This window comes from Polyodon spathula, chromosome 16, assembly GCF_017654505.1.
Source record: "Polyodon spathula isolate WHYD16114869_AA chromosome 16, ASM1765450v1, whole genome shotgun sequence".
In the NCBI taxonomy this organism is placed as follows: domain Eukaryota; kingdom Metazoa; phylum Chordata; class Actinopteri; order Acipenseriformes; family Polyodontidae; genus Polyodon; species Polyodon spathula.
Genome location: NC_054549.1, coordinates 22,787,774 through 22,808,614, shown reverse-complemented (window position 1 = coordinate 22,808,614; position 20,841 = coordinate 22,787,774). Strand labels below are relative to the sequence as shown.

The following is a 20,841-nucleotide window of genomic DNA, read 5'->3' as shown; positions in this document are numbered from 1 at the left end:
CGGGCAGAGTTGTGCTGGTCGTTTACTTATGAAAGGGGTAGGAGCATGGATTGTTTGGGCTGTCTGTTCTGTTTCCCACGGAAACATAAAATCCCCTCCTACAAATATATGCATCGTGGCAGAAGATATAAAACAGAAAAGTGTCAGTGAGTGTTTGTGAAAGGCTGTGTGTGTCTGTCTCTGCTCTGTTAGTTTGTGAGTGATGTATGTAGCGATTGAGTGCGAGTCTGTGTTTGGCTGTGGGTTTAAATCCCTCTGGATCAAAAGTGCACTTATCTCACTCAAGAAAGAGTTCAAATTAAAATGCTTATTCTTTTATTGCACACTCTTTACTTCACAATCCAAGTTGTATTGTTGTGATTCCCTTTAAGAATTTTCTGTAACACTTTAAATTAAGTGTCTCTAATTCCTGTGTATTAACAGAACAGTTGCTTAGTAAATGCATGTGCACTTAGACACAGGGCTCAAATTCTCATGGAATATATCCCGGAGCCTAACTGCCACGAATCCCCAGATCTGGCCCACGCCCCCCCGCCCACGCATTTCCGTAGCCAACTAGGAAATTACAGAAAAGTACACAAGTAAAACTCCAAAAGACAGATGCGTGAATCGACCACAAGTGCAAATTGCATTGCTATAAAAAGACAAGACTTTACATTTACTGTTTTAAATTCACAAATCACTGTAAAGGAAAAGAAAAAAAAAAGGTTTTCATAAACTAGTGCTGACAGTGTTCTAAATCGTTTCTCAGGTCTTCCGGGCAACTATTTCAATTTGTTATAATGTTTCCAACTAGTTAAGCTTGTATTCTCAGGCAACCAAACAGATATCTTGTTTCAGGTCTGCTGATAGTAGTGACTTATTTCAGTCACAGCAACAAAGCAAATACATTGTGTTATGTTTACACTGCAGTTAACTTGTTTACAGTTGCACATGATACACACACACACACACACATACACAGCACTAGCAACAACCAGCGAATGGTTCCATTCGTGAACATAAATTGTTCATAGCAAAGTTGTATTTTGTATTGTTTTCATATGTGCTCCAGACAGCTCTGGCTGAATTTAAGACCTGCTTAAACATAAAGTAATGCTATTGTGGATAGCTACAAGGTGAATACAAAATTGCAAAACCAGGATGATTTAACAATTTTACTACTTCTTACCAGGTGTGACAGGGTGGCTGGTAGTGGTGAAGTCAGGCCAGAGATGTTGAGTCCCGCCTACATAGCTCTGATTTGATAATATGTATTTTGACTTACAGTACAACTTTGCCACGGTTTATTTTTAAACTACCAGGAGAACAGTGTTTAGTTTTTGTTTTTCGATAATGGACTTCCAAAAAGAAAAAAAAATAATAATAATAATTGGTATGTGCCAAGATATTCTAGAACCTCTTTGGTATGAGCCCCAGCAGAGGCAGGGCCCAGGTGCAGTTGCAGCCCCCCCCCCCGACGCCAGCCCTGCAAGCCCCTTTCTTTAATCACTGGAGTACCAAACCTATTATAGAATTTTAAAAAAAAGGCAATAAATAATTGAATGAAATTTAGATAAGTTGTGATCAGGTAATCTAAGTAGGTATTTGTATCATGGCAAAGTATTAAAATTGATTTACAGTAAGTGGAATAACTTCTTGGGTTCCTGAGATAGAAATTTGGTAGTAACATTATGTAAGAGTGTTCATCTGTCCTTATGTACAGCCCTATTTTTTACATTTCAGTCATGTGGTACACAACACATGCTTCCACAATCTAGACAATCGATGTGTATGACTCACTTGGTAGTCCGAATCTTTTTTCTTTTTTTAAAGGATTTTATGGGATTTGGCACATTCCGTGCAGAAAAAATCAACTGGCTTGGAATGTCATTTTAACCACCAGACAGACAGAATGCAAACCCTTTAACTGTTTTGCTGCATTTTCCATTGTTAACTTCACTCACACAAAAAAGATTTCAGTAATGGTGATTAAGACTAGCATGGATGCTGAATGCTGATTTATATCTCGTAATCAGAGCCAGTATTTGAACTGCTAGAAGCCGTCTTTTTTATGTTTTTTAAATTTAGTAGTCGCCAATTATTTTGTATTATTTTTTTCTAGTTTAGGATATCCAATTATTATTTAAGCTCGGCTCACCGCTACCACTCCTGCGCCGACTTGGGAGCGGCGAAGACGAACAAACGCTGTACTCCGAAGCGTATGCTGTCAGCCGACCGCTTTTTATCACACTGCAGACTCACCATGCAGTCTCCTCAGAGCTACAGCGTCAGAGGACAACGCAGCTCCGGGCAGCTTACAGGAAAGCCCGCAGGCGCCCGGCTAGACTACAGGGATCGCTGGTGCGCGGTGAGCTGAGGACACCCTGGCCGACCTAAACCCCACCTCCCCCCGAGCGGCCCTCCTTGGAACTCCTGTCCACAGTCAGTAATGGTATAGCCTGGACTCGAACCGGGGAGGTCCAGGCTATAGGGTGCATCCTGCACTCCACGCAGAGCGCCTTTACCAGATGCACCACGCGAGAGCCCTCATCACTGGAATCCTTTAAGACCCTACTTGACAAAGTTCTGAGATCAATCAACTACTAGGAGACGGACAAGCACTTATAGCCCAAAACCCACCTCTCGTTCACAAACTTTCTTATGTTCCTCTGTTCTAATCTATGACATAATCCATCCACTAACCCTTATAAAAGTATGCCATAGTAAAAGCATAACAGTGTAATAAAGGTATCGTAAAACATAGGGAAGCATTGTAAAGCACAGAGAGGTCTGGTAAATCATAGAGAAGCACTGTAAAGCACAGAGAGGTCTGGTAAAGCATAGGGAAGCATTGTAAAGCACAGAGAGGTATGGTAAAACATAGGGAAGCATTGTAAAGCACAGAGAGGTATGGTAAAGCATAGGGAAGCATTGTAAAGCACATAGAGGTCTGGTAAAGCATAGGGAAGCATTCTAAAGCACAGAGAGGCATGGTAAAGCATATTAAAAAACAAACAATATTACCAATCTTACCAAGACTGATCACATGTATAGATAAAGCTTTCCTCTCTATATATGCAGTACTGTTGGGTTTAGGAAAACACCAATCACTGGCACAAATAATTGACATCAATACTTTGTATTTGCATTGCAGATCTTTTTTTAGTGAATGAGTGCTAAACCACGTTTCCTGCAAGATCTGTCTGACTTTTGAATCTAGTGACTGACTTCTCACCGTCAACAACATCACAATGGAACTTGAAAAACTCTCTGAAGCAGAAGGCATGATGGGAAACGGGAATCATGGGGGGGAGTTAGGTCCGGAGAAAATCACGATGGAAGACGGGTGAGTTGATACACAGAGAAGTCACGAAAGTCACCTGTTTAGAATGACTGATTTGGTTGAAGTCAGACTTGGCAGAAGCCGCTTATCTGATATCAATTTAAAGCAGGATTTTAACAATAAAGCCCCTTGTCTTGTAATAGAGATAACTAAAGTATAGAGCTGGTAGTATCTATTTTTCTTAGGGCTAGACATGAGGTGGCCATCCAATGCTGGTCTTTGTTCCAAACCTGTTCTAAATTGTTTAATTCAACCAATTAAACCCCTGCTTCTAAAGGAATTCAAAATCCCTGCAGCTGTATCAGTCACGGCTTCCTATGACTGATGTGTTTTCAATGTACTTTCTTCTTGCAGTCTCTCTAGCTTAATCTGTAGCATTGAAGTTTCTGTCCTAACAGCTTCAAATAAAATACCATTAAAAAAGTCACTGTTAGTCAATGACATTTTTTGAACAATCACAGCAATTATTCTGACTCTAAAATATCAAATCCAAGTCAGGTTTCTTCTAAGGTACAGGAATTGAGAACTGATTCCAAAAAATTGGAATTGAAAATCAGGAACGGATCTCTATCTTGTTTGGATAATCTAGCCCATAATACAAAGATCATTATCAGACAATTAGATCTGAAAAGCCACTTCTGTACAAGAAACGTGACACAGAAATAAACAAGATGCAGTATTGTTGTATTAATTCGACGTGGATCACTCAGAAACATAAGAGCAAATCAAGTGAGCTGTAAGGACGTTGAGCTCTAATAGTGGGTGAGTTGTATTAGTATGGTTTCTGGTCTGTACTGGGTAAGTTTGTGTGAGGGTAAGTTGCTAATCTCTCAGAGTGCCAGGGAGCCTAACAAAGAGACTTCTCTTTCTCTCCTTGCACTGGAATTAGAGCTGCTGTTGATTTAGGAGAGTCAGCAACTCCCACTTATATTATACTGCAACATGGCTTCATAACAGCAGGGTGCAACCTTTTATAGGTTAACACTTTACGTGAAGTGTCTCCAATTACTGTGTATGTACATAGCAGTTACGTGTGCAGTTTCACATCATTAAATGTTATTATGCATAGTTACAATGTACTTAATGTGTAAATCTTTTTACAGTTGTATCAGAAAGGGGTTAGGGGGAGGTTAGGTATAGAGTTAGGGTTAGTGGGGTGTGGGAGATTGCACTTTAGGGGATGGAGGACAGTGTACACAGATTGGACAGTCAAGCATTGCAGTTCAAAATCAAGTGTTTATTTAGACCATACGCGTCTTGCAATGGGAATATTTACAGGGGTGAGGCAAAATAAATAAGGCAAACAAAATACACTGGTAGTACCGGGCACTGACATCAACAGCCAGTGAATGAGCCAGTGTAAGTACCAACAGTGGCAAGGGATCCATGGAAAAGCAAGACTTGGCAGAAGGGTAACCACGACTAGAGTCTAGAACTCGGGTAGTTTCGTGTAACGAGTCCAAAGTAGGATTGATGTCCTTAGCAAGCAATTCGTAAATCTCGCTGTGTAGAGTGTGGCTCCAAGCCTCTCTCCTGGGATCCCCCAGCACGACTAACTCCCGAACAAGCACACCTCCCCTATATACTCCAGACTCCACTCCTTCAATCAGTTCTGCACCTATCCCTAAGAAACGGGTGCAGCTAATCCAACAATGGTGTAAGGAAATGGCGTCTGTAGCACATGTGCGATTTTCCTCTACCAAGATGGTCGAATACTAGATTGGTAAGCAACGGGAGTTAGTGAACACAGCGTCACCACCTGTCAGGAGGCTGAACATGGGAGAATACTTTACCCTGCCATAGAGGGGTTGGGATTAGGGTTATATTGTGCAAAAACAAATTACACTTTAAGTACATTGTAACTGTGCATCATAACCTTGTAATTATGTGTAAGTGTGCATGTATTTACTAAGTACAAAATAATCAGAGACACTTAATGAAAAGTGTTACCCAAAGAGGCCCATCAGCACTCATCCGGTTCCTAGTAGCTGGTTGATCTCAGAACTTTGTCAAGTCGGGTCTTAAAGGATCACAGTGACTTAGCATCAATAACATGACTAGGTGACCCATTCCATCCCCTCCCCACTCTGTGTGAAGAAGAGTCTCCTTCAGCAACATGACTAGGTAACCCATTCCATCCCCTCACCACTCTTTGTGTGAAGAAGAGTCTCCTTCAGCAACATGACTAGGTAACCCATTCCATCCCTCACCACTCTCTGTGTGAAGGAGTGACTCCTACCCTCTGTCCTAGAGTCTCTACACAAAGGATCAGAAACTATGTAATTTCTTAATGGACTTGCATTTATTCCCGCAGTTATGAAGTGCCTGGGACAGCCAAAGAAGAATGTGAAGAGTTTTTACCACACAAAACTGATGGAAAGAAAAGGACACAGTTTACAGATGTGAGTACTGTATGAATGAATGGATAATGAATGTGGCAAAGCTAGGAAATGCAAACAATTTGTCTAACATGTGTGACATGCCCTTAGACCTGACTACCGCTGTGCAAACTGGGTAATATATTTCTTTGCTGAGTTTAATCAGAGATCACATCTTGCCCCGGACTACAATCCCACTATTCACAACAGAGATTTCTAAGGAAACAAGCCAGTGAAATCAAAATGATTTTATATCAGAAGGATAAAATAATCACAGCTAAAAGATAAAGGATTTGAGTGATCTGATCTCGGCAGGATTTGATTAGTTTTACGTCACATAACTAACATATTTCATTTAATTAATATCTCACAACTTCAAATTTCTTAAAGGGAATTGCTCATAATTGCTCACCCGGTAGGCTGTTCCAGTGGTTCTCAAACTGGGGGGTGCGCCCCTCAAGGGAGGCACAGAATGAATCCTGGAGGGACGTGAGAAGATTCAGGACAAAATGTATAAAAATTACCACACACATATTAAACTTCAATGAAATCTTACTCCTGACACCTCCAGGCATGTCAAAGTTTCTAGGTGCATCTGACTGGTGCCTTTTAAGCTTGTATATTATTGGATGAAGGCAGCACCCCCTGGCATTGCATGGCTTCCATCCTATACAGGGGTTATAGTTTTGTGACTGGCTTTCAGCACCCCCACTTTAAAAATTGTTCCAATGCAGTGTGTGTGGAGGGAAGGAGAGAGGGGAGAGGCAAGTATCCCAGACAAGACGAAGGAGCACGTTCCAGAAAGTTGGAGAACCGCTGGGCAATTGCATGCATTCATAACTGTCCAAAAAGGGCTTCCTACCTTCTGTTCTAAACTTTTAGCTTCCATGTATGCCCTCTCTCTCTCTCTCTCTCTCTCTCTCTCTCTCTCTCTCTCTCTCTCTCTCTCTCTCTCTCTCTCTCTCTCTCTCTCGTCCTACTCCATGCGCTAAATCTCAGCTGGACAATTGAAACATGAAGAGAGATACTGATGTGGTTTCCTGTTTCTTTCAGTTTGAAGGGAAGACATCATTCGGGATGTCTGTGTTTAACCTCAGTAATGCCATCATGGGCAGTGGGATTCTGGGATTGGCGTACGCCATGTCGAACACTGGCATCGTGCTCTTTGTGTGAGTACCAGCCTGTCGGCTTTCACATCATCAATCGTTCCTCAGTATTGTCACAAGAGCTGCATCTCATCCCCGTTGAGTTCATTGATTTCTAGTCAGGATATTGCAATGTCTGGATAATAGGGGATACTAGAAGCTTATAAATATTGTTTGTAAAAAAAAAAAAAGTAAATAGATTCCCAATTCATGTAAAAGCCTGGGAATTCAAATCTTCAGCACAAGCTGTTGGTATTTCCATAACCTTGAGCAGATAGGAGTCTGAATGTTGTAACTTCTAGAGCAAGAATTGGTTAGTCAGCTTTTGGGGAGAGTTTACATTGTGCCTCCATTGCAAAATGCTTACTCTCTTTCTTTGCACATTAAGTACATTGTAACTATGCATAAATAACATTGTCATTATGTGTAAGTACACACATATTTACTAAGTAACTACTATATAAATACACAGTAATTAGATACAGTTAATGTAAAGTGTCACCTAAAGTCCTTATTTATCTTTTTTTTTTTAATCCCTGAAACTTCTACATTGTAATAATAATTGCCAATACAATATTTCATAAAATCTGCCAAAAATCTGTCCCAGACTTTCAGCAGCCTAGATTAGTGGATGGCCCCCAGCCAAGTGGCAGTTAAGGTGGGCAGCTTCTGTTTTCCCTCTCCATAGTAGGGGGTCGTGTTAACTTGGCTTAATCAAATGCTAAATTCCCAGCAGGAGAGCTGCAGTCGCACACGTCAGACGTTCAGAGAGCCAAGTCATGGCTATTTTAATAAATCCAGTCCTGCCTGAGCATGGATTTATGTGTCAGAGAGAATGACTGTAAACAAGTTACCTTCTTTGGATGTCCAGTGGTAGCACTAGTAGCTACTGTGGAAGCAGTGTGGTCTAGTCTAGTGGTTAGAGCTGAGGGACTGGGAGGGAGGGAAGCAGTCTGTTCTAGTCTAGTGGTTAGAGCTGAGGGACTGTGAGAGAGGGAAGCAGTGTGGTCTAGTCTAGTTGTTAGAGCTGAGGGACTGGGAGGGAGGGAAGCAGTGTGGTCTAGTCTAGTGGTTAGAGCAGAGGGACTGGGAGGGAGGGAAGCAATGTGGCCTAGTCTAGTGGTTAGAGCTGAGGGACTGGGAGGGAGGGAAGCAGTGTGGTCTAGTGGCTAGAGCTGAGGGACTGGGAGGGAGTTTTGTCTTTTTCTTACCACCTGAAACTGGAGCTTCAGTTCTGATCAGTATGCCTCTCTAATGTACTGTCAGCCTCCTGAATTCAATTGTACCCAATTTGCTTAAGGATTTATGTGGGGTGAGATTCAATTTGGTAATAAAAATTCTATTTATATATCGCAGTTAAAGCTCTTGTGATCTGACTTGGTCAACTAGCCAACATCCCTCATCCCATTTCACCATGCGTCCTCTATATCTAATTACTTTTACTTTTAATATGCACAGGGTTACCCGGCATCCCTGGAAAGCTGGGAGTGTTCCAGTTTTCAGCCTTCCTTTTTTGTCCCGTTCAGAAACAGTAAAATTGTTACATTGGCCCTGTTTTGATTTTTTGTTTAAAGGCTTTTGATGCCATGGTAAGTGTGGTTACCATGGCATCAAACGTCTATAAGTTCCTCCACAGTATGTTTTCAAACACACTTTTCCTTGACAAAGTTGGCTCTTTGAGCAAAAATGTATAGTACTGTGCAAAAGTTTTAGGCAGGTCTGAAAAAATGCTGTAAAGTAAGAATGCTTTAAAAAATAGACATGTTAATAGATAGATTTATCAATTAACTAAATGCAAAGTGAGTGAACAGAAGAAAAATCTAAATCAAATCCATATTTGGTGTGACCACCCTTTGCCTTCAAAACAGCATCAATTCTTCTAGGTACACTTCCACAAAGTCAGGGATTTTGTAGGCATATAGTCAGGTGTATGATTAAACAATTATACCAAACAGGTGCTAATGATCATCAATTCAATATGCAGGTTGAAACACAATCATTAACTGAAACAGAAAGAGCTGTGTAGGAGGAATAAAACTGGGTGAGGAACAGCCAAACTCAGCTAACAAGGTGAGGTTGCTGAAGACAGTTTACTGTCAAAAGTCATACACCATGGCAGGACTGAGCACAGCAACAAGACACAAGGTAGTTATACTGCATCAGCAAGGTCTCTCCCAGGCAGAAATTTCAAGGCAGACAGGGGTTTCCAGATGTGCTGTCCAAGCTCTTTTGAAGAAGCACAAAGAAACGGGCAACGTTGAGGACCGTAGACGCAGTGGTCAGCCAAGGAAACTTACTGCAGCAGATGAAAGACACATCATGCTTACTTCCCTTCGCAATTGGAAGATGTCCAGCAATGCCATCAGCTCAGAATTAGCAGAAAACAGTGAGACCCTGGTACACCCATCTACTGTCCAGAGAAGTCTGGTCAGAAGTGGCCTTCATGGAAGACTTGCGGCCAAAAAGCCATAGCTCTGATGTGGAAACAAGGCCAAGAGACTCAACTATGCAGGAAAAGGTGCTCTGGACAGTCAAAATTTGATTTGGCTGTAGCAGAAGGCAGTTTGTTCGCCGAAGGACTGGAGTTCCTTGCAAGTTTGAAGCATTGTGGAGGCTGCATTTGGGGCTGCATTTAAGCAAATGGAGTTGGGGATTTGGTCAGAATTAATGGTCTCCTCAATGCTGAGAAGTACAGGCAGATACTTATCCATCATGCAATACCATCAGGGAGGCATCTGATTGGCCCCAAATTTATTCTGCAGCATGACAATGACCCCAAACATACAGTGAAAGTCATTAAGAACTATCTTCAGCGTAAAGAAGAGCAAGGAGTCCTGGAAGTGATGGTATGGCCCCCACAGAGCCCTGATCTCAACATCATCGAGTCTGTCTGGGATTACATGAAGAGAGAGAAGCAACTGAGGCTGCCTAAATCCACAGAAGAACTGTGGTTAGTTCTCCAAGATGTTTGGGCCAACCTACCTGCCGAGTTCCTTCAAAAACTGTGTGCAAGTGTACCTAGAAGAATTGATGCTGTTTTGAAGGCAAAGGGTGGTCACACCAAATATTGATTTGATGTAGATTTTTCTTCTGTTCACTCACTTTGCATTTTGTTAATTGATAAATATAATTGTGGAAGGGGTGTGGGTAATTCACTGACAAGGAGACAGACAGGTGTATTTGGAAAACACCACACAGGTGCCCAGTTTTATTTTAGGCCGGCTCTTTTCCTTTCCCTGTAATTTTTCCCTCCGGTAGAGGGCACTGTTGACCGTGGGCTGCCTATCAACGATGATAGACAGCACCACGGAAATACCACAGCTGGTACACGACCTTCAAATGCACTCGCAGGTGCTCAAAGAAATAATAATGAAAACAGAAGGCGAAAAGAACAAGGGAAAATAAAACAGTAATAAAACTACAAATAAAAGGTGCTGCACTCGGCAGCGTTATCCCGGTCGCCGCTACCCGCACGACCCGGATCACCGTCCTACTCTCTCGGCTATCTCGCCTGCTCTTTCACAATACGCCGGGGTCTGCCCAAGGGTTCCCCGCTCTCTCTCTCTGTCTCGCTGATTCCCGGTCCTGAATCAAAGTGTCCGCACCCTTAGCGCGTCTAAGTGGGCAGACCTGAGGAAACAACAGAGCGTTATTTTATAGGACCGACAATCACCCAAGACCCGCCTCTCGGCCATTCAGAGAGGGGGAAAGTCCACACACCCACTTTCCCACCTCCCCGTGTCACTGCCATGACTCACAGGCGGTTGTTGGGCGACTGCCGCCCTCTTCCTGCAGCCCGTGAACACGCCAGCAGAGTCAGCACAGATCTCTCCCTGTTACATATCCTTCCCCTCAGAATGACACCACCGGTTCATTCGAAAATCTTACACCCCCATGCCTTCCCGAGAGAAAAAGTCTGCGTTTTGATGCAGCTTTCCTGCTCGGTGGACTACCCTGAAGGCATAGGGCTGCAAGGCCAAGTACCACCGTGTGATTCTGGCGTTGCTATCTTTCATCCGGTGAAGCCATGCTAAGGGGGCATGATCTGTAACCAGGGTGAAGTGTCGCCCCAGGAGGTAGTACCGGAGTGACTCGACTGCCCATTTTACCGCGAGACACTCCTTCTCGATGGTGCTATAATTTTTCTCGCGGGGAAGGAGCTTCCTGCTGATATACAGGACTGGGTGCTCGCTTCCCCGAACCTCCTGCGACAACACTGCCCCGAGACCTGTCTCTGACGCATCCGTCTGCAGGGTGAACCTCTTACCAAAATCCGGGCTGCATAGTACTGGCTTACTACACAGCCTCCGCTTCAAGGCGAGAAAGGCCCTCTGGCACGACTCCGTCCACTGAACCGTATTTGGGGCAGCCTTCCGGGTGAGGTCTGTCAAGGGAGCAGCGAGCGTAGCGAAACTCGGGATGAACTTTCTATAATAGCCCGCTAGTCCCAAGAAAGAGCGCACCTGGGTTTTGGTTGTAGGAACCGGCCAGTCAGCCAAGGCTTTCACCTTAGCAACTAGCGGTCTGATCTGGCCGCCCCCTACTCGATACCCCAAATACTCCGACTCACTCTTCCCAATGGCACACTTCTTTGGGTTAGCAGTGAGCCCCGCCTCCCGCAAGGATTGCAGCACCGCCGCTACCTTACACAGATGACTCGGCCAATCCTCACTGTGGATAACCACGTCATCTATGTAAGCAGCGGCGTACTGCTGATGGGGCCGCAAGATGCGATCCATCATCCGCTGGAAAGTGGCGGGGGCTCCGTGCAACCCAAAGGGCATGGTCCTGAATTGGTACAACCCGAAGGGAGTCGAAAACGCCGTCCTCTCTCTAGATTCCGGGGTCAGGGGTATCTGCCAGTACCCCTTCGTTAAATCCAGTGTCGTCATAAAATGAGCCGTGCCTAGACGCTCCAGCAACTCATCTACTCGGGGCATCGGATAAGCGTCAAATTTCGATTTCTCATTGATTCGTCTGAAATCAATGCAAAATCGAGTTGACCCGTCTGGCTTATCGACTAAAACGATCGGACTGTTCCAGTCACTTTGGGACTCTTCTATTACCCCCAGTCTCAGCATTTCGTCAATTTCCGCTTTTATTACCTGTCTTTTACGCTCAGGTATACGGTACGGCCTCTGGCGAACTAGCGCCCCCGGCTCAATATCAATGTGATGATGGGCTACTCGAGTCTGCCCCGGGACTGAAGAGAACACGTCAGGAAACTCTGCCACCAGACCGTGAGCCTGACATTTCTGCGTTGGTGTCAGATTCTCTGCAATCTGTACCGATCCTTTTCTTGCCAACACAGAAAGATCAGGTCCCAGGTCCGTGACGTCATCTGCATGCGCCACTAACAACGCCTCTGGCTGTAACCAAGGCTTTAAAAGATTGATATGGTAAATGTGTTTCTCTGTCCGTCGCTCCGGCTGGCAGATCTCATAGTCCACCTTCCCAACCTGGCGTGTAACCTCAAAGGGTCCTTGCCACTTAGCCAAGAGTTTCGACTCAGAACTGGGTAATAATAGAAGTACCTTATCCCCCGGCTGAAATGTGCGCAACCGGGCTCCTCGGTTATATTGTGTCTCCTGTCTGTGCTGCGCCTGCTGCAAATTGTCATGCGCCCATTTCCCAACAGACTCAAGACGTTTGCGCAGGTCCAACACATACCGGACTGTATTGGTCGAATTGTCCTGCTGCTCCTCCCACATCTCTCTGACCAGATCGAGCACGCCCCGGGGTCTCCGCCCATACAGCAGCTCGAATGGTGAAAACCCCGTAGAAGCCTGGGGAACCTCTCTGATCGCAAAGAGAAGGGGAGGAATCAGCTGGTCCCAGTAACGCACATCACTACGAATAAATCTGCGCAACATGTTCTTAAGGGTCTTATTAAAGCGTTCCACCAAACCGTCTGTCTGAGGATGAAACACAGAGGTCCTAATGGTCTTAATTCCCAAAAGCTTACATGTTCCGCGGATTAGTCGGGACATAAAATTGGTGCCTTGATCGGTTAGTATCTCCTTGGGAATCCCCACCCGGGAAAAAACCTTCACAAGCTCGTTGGCAACAGACTTAGCGGACATAGATCGGAGGGGAATTGCCTCTGGATAACGCGTAGCGTAATCCAGAATGACAAGTAGGTGGGTGTATCCTGCCGCACTCCTTTCTAGTGGCCCAACTATGTCCATCCCAATACGCTCAAACGGAGCTTCCACTAGGGGCAAAGGCACCAGTGGGGCTCGTGGAACGGCTCTAGGGCTGGCCTTCTGACATTCCCCACAACGCTCACAAAACCGCTTAACATCGCCATCCAGCCCCAGCCAGAAGAACCGTGACACAAGCCTTGCTTTAGTTTTATCCCTTCCCAAATGACCAGACAGGGGAATAGCGTGAGCCAGCTGCAACAAATCCTCCTTAAAGGGCTGAGGAATGAGCAACTGATGACGCACTTCACCGGTCTGGGGTAATTTATCAACACGGTACAGTAGGTCTCGATCAATTTCAAAGTGGGGGTACGTGGCGGCGCGTCTGGGCTCGACCACCCGACCATTAACCACCGCTGCTTGGTCAAAGAGCCTGCCCAGCACGTCGTCACGCCCTTGCTCGAGTCGGAAGTCACGGGAGCGAGCTAAGAAATCAGCTCCCATGGCTTCCAACTCGGGGTCAGGTCGGTCCCGAGCAGAGGCAGCCGAGCCAGACCCCTGCGCTGGCTCCGCGACCTCCCCCCCGGACTCTTCACCAACCGCCCCCACCTGAAACTTCTCCGACTCCCTCCATTGCCAGCCCTCATTCTTAGCGATCCGACGCTCCCGTTTAGTTTTACGGGGTTTAAATCTATGGCAAAACCATTCTGGATCGCGAAAGGGAAAAATCTCTCCAATTACTTCCTCTTTCTTAGCCAATAAAGAAGACGGGGCTGTCAGAGCAGCCAACCAATCTTTAAACTGCTCACAGTCCCGTCCCAGAACTACTGGTACCGGCAATCGAGGACATAATCCTACCTGCACCTGCGTCACCTGCTGGCCAATAGTCATACACACATTTATCTTGGGATAGGAGCGGACATCCCCATGAATACATTTAATATGCACCCGTCCCAATATACGTTTATGCCCCGGTGAGATTAGGCTCTCCTGTACCAGAGACTGACTACACCCTGAGTCCAGGAGAGCCTGGGTTTTTGTACCATCCACTGTCACAGGAATAACAAAACCCGTGTGCTGAAGTGACTGAGGTAATTGAACGTGCTTACCTGGTCGGCTGAGGTCACACTCCATCACGGGGCAGTCCCGGGAGAGGTGGCCCACCTCCCTGCACGTCCAACACCTCGGTGGGCTGGTTTCTCTCCCCGAAGTTTTGGAAAGAGGGGGAAACACTGGAGCCATAAAAGGGGCTCGCCGATAAGGCGTCCGCGCGAGACCCCGGTCCGACACTGCAGCAGCCCGTGGGTATCCCCACCCTGCCCCAGTACCCGGGCCGGGAGCTCCCGCCGACACCCCCCGACCAAATCCTGGACTACCCCTTCCCCCCAGTCCCTTCGCCCTTTCCGGGGCCAGTTGAGGGGACGATCCAGCAGCCACACTCCTCCCGGGCAGTTTCGCAGGCGTTGGCTCCGCTGCCTGGTACTGCTCGGCAAGTTCGACCGCCCGGTCCAGCGTGTCTGGTGCCTGCCGCTGGACCCACAGCCGAGGTCCCGAGGCTAGACACTCCAGGAAGCGCTCCACCACGATCATTTCCACCACCCTGGCTTTGGTGTTTAGGTCAGGATTCAACCAACCCATGGCGTAATCCTTCAGACGGTGGGCGATGGCTCGTGGGTGCTCCCCTGCCGCAAACTGCTCCTCCCGGAATTTCTTCCGGTAGCCCTCCGGTGTGGCCCCCACACGATTTAGGATGGCTGCCTTCAGCCGGGGGTAATCCAACATGTGCTCCGGGGACAGCGTCCTCGCAGCTGCTTGAGCCTCCCCAGTGAGTTGGGGCAACACATAGCTAGCCCACTGGGCTTGGGGCCATCCGGCCGAGATCGCCATAGCCTCGAACACCTCCAAGTAGGCGTCCGGTCGATCCTCGGCCGTCATTTTGGTGGGTCTCTGGATGGAGTGGTCTGGAGCTGCGGGTCTAGCCGCCCCCTGTACTGCCGCGGTGAGCGTCTGGCGCAGGAGGTCCATCATTGCGGCAAACTGAGTCGCATCCATCGCTAGTCTGCTCCTTCTCTAGCTGCACTGCTTGGGGCAGTGCCAGTGAATCCCACTTCTGACACCACGTGTGGAAGGGGTGTGGGTAATTCACTGACAAGGAGACAGACAGGTGTATTTGGAAAACACCACACAGGTGCCCAGTTTTATTTTAGGCCGGCTCTTTTCCTTTCCCTGTAATTTTTCCCTCCGGTAGAGGGCACTGTTGACCGTGGGCTGCCTATCAACGATGATAGACAGCACCACGGAAATACCACAGCTGGTACACGACCAGCAAATGCACTCGCAGGTGCTCAAAGAAATAATAATGAAAACAGAAGGCGAAAAGAACAAGGGAAAATAAAACAGTAATAAAACTACAAATAAAAGGTGCTGCACTCGGCAGCGTTATCCCGGTCGCCGCTACCCGCACGACCCGGATCACCGTCCTACTCTCTCGGCTATCTCGCCTGCTCTTTCACAATACGCCGGGGTCTGCCCAAGGGTTCCCCGCTCTCTCTCTCTGTCTCGCTGATTCCCGGTCCTGAATCAAAGTGTCCGCACCCTTAGCGCGTCTAAGTGGGCAGACCTGAGGAAACAACAGAGCGTTACTTTATAGGACCGACAATCACCCAAGACCCGCCTCTCGGCCATTCAGAGAGGGGGAAAGTCCACACTCACACTTTCCCACCTCCCCGTGTCACTGCCATGACTCACAGGCGGTTGTTGGGCGACTGCCGCCCTCTTCCTGCAGCCCGTGAACACGCCAGCAGAGTCAGCACAGATCTCTCCCTGTTACAATTACAATAATCTATTAACATGTCTATTTTTGAAAGCATTCTTACTTTACAGCATTTTTTCACACCTGCCTAAAACTTTTGCACAGTACTGTGTGTGTGTGTGTGTGTGTGTGTGTGTGTGTGTGTGTGTGTGTGTGTGTGTGTGTGTGTGTGTGTATATATCTATATATATATATATATAATGATTGTATATACATATTTTACCTGCTTCAGAGATGTTACAGCTTCAATGAATTGACAAAAAAAGAAATGTCCCTGTTTTTCATTCAAACTAAACAGTAGCCTTCTAGTATATCAAAGACAGTGTTAGGGAAAACTGTAACGTCAGTTTGTAATGTATTTAGACATATATTTACATTCTTTAGAAAGAATTATAGTCTTATAATTTTCTTTTATTTTATGCTACCCATAAAATGCCTTTTGTGTTTATACGTAGGGATATTCCCCAAATACATGCATTCCCACTTCATAGCTGTAGCTAACTGTTTCACCCCGGTGCAATCAGTACTATAGAAATACAATGTGTGTGTGTGTGTGTGTGTGTGTGTGTGTGTGTGTGTGTGTGTGTGTGTGCGCGTGTGTGTCAGAGAGAGAGAGAGAACCAGGGTTGGATACCGAAGAGGATGTGAGCGAGATGAAACCGCCGACAGCCGAGTGAGTAGCTGGAAGTTCGTTTATTATTGAACAGAGAAGATTAGTTCAGAGATTGTAGACCCCACCGGTGTTTGTGTTGTATGTAAACCATGCGCTGCCATTGCTGGTAGTGTCACATGAGCTCTTCAGTGTGTTGATATGTAAATAAACCCTGTTCGCCTGCGGGGGGCATATCAACTTCAACCCCCTTCTCGCTCTGCTGCCTGTCACTCAGCAGCGAATGCACGCACCCACACGGCCACTCTGTCACAAGCATTAAAACCCTGTATCTTTCTAAACAAGGGATTTAGGGAAGCTCCCTAATAACAGCTGAATCTCAAAACAATCATTGTGTGAATAAAGCAATTGTTACAGCTGTGTGTAATGATATTTAAAACAGGATTCATTTATATCTAATAAATATTTAACTAACCTAACTAACCCTTTTATGATACAATTGTGTAATTCCACATATCGTGCAAAAAGTTGTACACATACAGTACACTGCCACTATGCATAATAACATTGTAATGAGGCATAAGTACATGTGTATTTGCTAAGTAACTACTATGCAAAATACACAGTAGTTAGAGACACGTGTTACCAAAAATCAGCTTGTTTTCCTATATTATAGAAGATGTGCAAGAGGGAAGGCTGGAGGCTGGAAAGCAGTCTTATATAAACCTAGAGCTGGGGTAGTGCTTAGAACAGCAGATCAGATTGACTTTTAAAAATAGCAGTTTGCTGGCAGATTGAATGGTGTCTGCTGTAGTAGTTAAGGTTCCTGCCACCCTGCTTTGCTAGTAGTGAAGAGAAAGCCAATTGCCTTGCATGTGAGTCTCGTCTGCCTGGACTCTAATCAGATTAGTGGATTGCAGTACTTGTTTAACCTGAGCTAATCTCTGCTATAAGAAATACTATACCAGCCCAATACTCACCGTTAGAAACTCTCTGTAGCTCTAATTGGTTGGAACCAGGCAATCTGAAACCTGATTGGAGACTGGGAAAAGAGGTGGGGAAAAGAAGAAAGTGCCCTTCGTAAAAGCATAGCAAAGTGGAATGCAGCACAGGGAAAGCATGGTAAAGCATAGGGAAGCATTGCAAAGCACAGAGAGGTGTGGTAAAGTACATTGAAGCATTGTAAAGCACAGAGAGGTATGGTAAAGCATAGGGAAGCATTGTAAAGCACACAACGGTCTGGTAAAGCACAGGGAAGCATTGTAAAGCACAGAGATATCTAGTAAAGCATAGGGAAGCATTGTAAAGCACAGAGAGATATCGTAAAGCATAGGGAAGCATTGCACAGCACAGAGAGGTGTGGTAAAGCATAGCGAAGCAACGTAAAGCACAGGGAAGCATTGTAAAGCATAGGGTAGCTTTGTAAAGCACAGGGAAGCATTGTAAAGCACAGAGAAGCCTGGTAAAGCATAGGAAAGCATTGTAAAGCACAGAGAGGTCTGTTAAAGCATATTACAAAACAAACTATGGTACACTCATCCTTATAAAAGTTTCCCATAGTAAGGCATAATAAAGCACAGAGAGGTGTGGCATTTTACACAATTAATTTCTTATTTTACTGTAGCTTTTTTGTCTCTGCACAGAAATTGCCAGGACTATTCACAACAGAACCCAATAGGTATTATGGGCAACTGAGAAATCCCAAATTGTATTACCTATTCTAACTGATAAGTAAAATGAAAGCATGGTAAAGCATGGTACAGTAAAGCATAGATAAGCATTATAAAGCAAAGCATATTCCAAAGCATGGTATGGTAACTGCATTGTAAAGCACAGGGAAACTGCGAAATGACTGCACTCTCTAGCAATTCTGATTGGGGCCAACAATTTAAATAGACTTCAATCTGCTGAAAAAATCTGACGTGTCAATCCCCAGTGGCCGATAGAAAAATTGGCATCCAGTGGAGCAAACCCATCCCACCTCGACGTTGGGTATCCTCGTGATCATATTATTTTCTTATATTATTATAAAAGTCACCTTGCAACCACCGCTTATCTAACAGAAAGACGGGCTTTGTGTTTTCTAGAATTCTCTTACTGTGTATTGCCCTCCTGTCTGCGTACTCCATACACTTGCTGTTGAAATCTGCCGGCATTGTGGGTAAGGTTACTTTCCAGTTCTTGTTACTATCTAGGATCTCAGGCGAGAGATGATGTTCTGTTTTTTATTGTTGCTTCTACAGACATAGATATATGTCTACCAAAATAATTGCAGTAAGGACTATTTATCAAACTCTCCTTGCAGATTGTGCTGTAATTATGGCCAACCTGTAAAAGTTGCATGAAGGAATTAACGTTGAAAATACATCAGCATTAGGAGAAGCAGTGAATGGTACTCAAATGCAAGCATTGTAATTATAACTGTAATTGACCCCAGCTCTGATGTAAGGCGAACCTGGACACAGGCAATATTCGCTGTATCATATCGTCCTAACTAATGCATTCTTCTTTAGTTCAGAATCATTTTGTATAGAATTGGCAGTCAATCCACCTTTTAAAAGCCAGAATTGCTCTCAAACATCTTTAGGTCTAGCCGGTAGACCAGAGTGCAACCACTAAATTTCTCTTTTTGTTTTGCAGGGATCAGGGCTTATGAGCAGCTGGGTAACAGGGCGTTTGGACACCCGGGTAAAATTTTGGCAGCACTGATAATCAGCATGCACAATATTGGAGGTAAGTACAAAGGCTTTATCTTTCCTGGTCACACTGACATATATCATGCAAAAGGATTTCCACATTAAGTACATTGTAACTGCATAATAATATAAGGTATATGTAAGTACACAATTGTATCAGAAAAGAGTGTAGTAACTAAGCATACAAACAATTCTTTTTAAAAATCAGCTCCAACTTCCAATTTCTTCGAAGAAATTGGAATTTATATTTTGGAGATGTAATAATTCTTGTGATGGTTCAACTGCTTTCATTTGAAGTCTGACAAACAGTCACTTCAATTCAGCTGCGGGGTTCCAAAAAATATGGCGTTATACTGACATTTTTCCTGACATCTTTTTACACTTAGAACGTTAAAGTCTGTTTCAAAGCTCTTTTCAAAATGGCTGCTCTGGTGCACTGGGGTTTCAGATCTGGCCCCTTACTCACTGCAGGAACGGAAAAAAAAAACATAACAAGTGCTCTGGCTTTTCTGTTCTGTACCACATCACAGATCGTTACCTGTTTGAAAATGTGGGCAATAATCCTTACACTACTAGTGCACTGGAGCAGACATTTTGAAAAGAGCTTTGAGACAGATTTTAAAGTTATAAGTATAAAAAGTTGTCAGGATGTTAACTATGAAAAGAAAAACGACAGGCATGTTAGTTGTAGCAAAAGGTGGGGACATGAAACGCTATATTTTTCGCAACCCCGCTACTTATTCTTTAAGCCACTGTAAAAGGCTCATTTTAACAGAATACTGCTAATTGCCATTTTGATCGACTACATGCTAGAATTGATTAAAAGGGAATTGGAATTGGGAGCATACTGTATGTCTATGACACGATAAACTTATATAAGAGGAGATGGGGAAGGATATCAGTGCTGCACAGGAAGTTACACTGCAAGATGCTTCTTGTATGGGCATCAGAGCAACCCTAATAAACGTCCTCATCTCCTATGCAATAGAACTCTAGTTCAGTCTGCTGTGCGTTGCTAATCAATGTGCACTTCTCTCCACAGCAATGTCCAGCTATCTCTACATTGTGAAGTATGAACTTCCCCTCGTTCTGCAAGCCTTTTTAGGCAAGACGGAAAATACAGGGTGAGATTTGCACCAATGGGGCTCCACAGTCTGATAGCAAAGTGTGTCAGGGTGTAAAACTGGAGTACCGACAAGGCCTGCTTAACCAAGGAAGATTAGTGAGCTGTGGAGGAAAGTAGTTAACAGAAATCCTATTACAGTTCAAAACTGAACATGATTGTGAGGTACTGCGTCTTTGAAAAGCTCTCCCATACTTCTACTTCTATGAAGTCTACTAGTTGACCATCCCTCATTGTATAGATTGTCATTATCTAAACGGCAGCGCTGTTCCCTCTTGTAAAGCTTCAACTTGAAATAAAATGCAAAAAAAAGCAACACAAATGTGTAATAAGATGCTAGGCTCCCAGGTTCCCTCTCATGTCCACTGCATTTATTTAAATGGAACTGCTGTTGCCTTTACTATACTCCAGTCTCCCAATTGTCATGAAACTTGGTATTAACATAATGTAGCAGATGTCATTGAGTCTCAGATTCTGGGGGATGTAGGAGGGTCTGTCTGTCTATCCATCTGGATAATTGCTTATCAAATTATGATTAAACAAGGATTCTCTACTGTACATACTGTTCATATACAGAGATGGAAAGAAGACTCCTATTGCAGAGGACTT

At 44.8% G+C, this 20,841-nt stretch overlaps 1 protein-coding gene across 2 annotated transcripts in view; it reads left to right on the top strand.

The window, feature by feature from the left end:
* The window catches only part of slc38a5b (solute carrier family 38 member 5b), a 44,118-nt gene that overhangs the window by 10,243 nt on the left and 13,034 nt on the right, over window positions 1–20,841 (top strand). For both annotated transcript variants that reach the window (XM_041273845.1, XM_041273846.1), the window contains exons 2-7: window positions 3,137–3,328; window positions 5,640–5,727; window positions 6,757–6,872; window positions 18,501–18,574; window positions 19,054–19,146; window positions 20,152–20,233. In XM_041273845.1, the coding sequence (XP_041129779.1) occupies window positions 3,234–3,328; window positions 5,640–5,727; window positions 6,757–6,872; window positions 18,501–18,574; window positions 19,054–19,146; window positions 20,152–20,233 (548 nt within the window). In that variant the 5' untranslated portion in view covers window positions 3,137–3,233. The remainder of the gene's footprint in view (window positions 1–3,136; window positions 3,329–5,639; window positions 5,728–6,756; window positions 6,873–18,500; window positions 18,575–19,053; window positions 19,147–20,151; window positions 20,234–20,841) is intronic.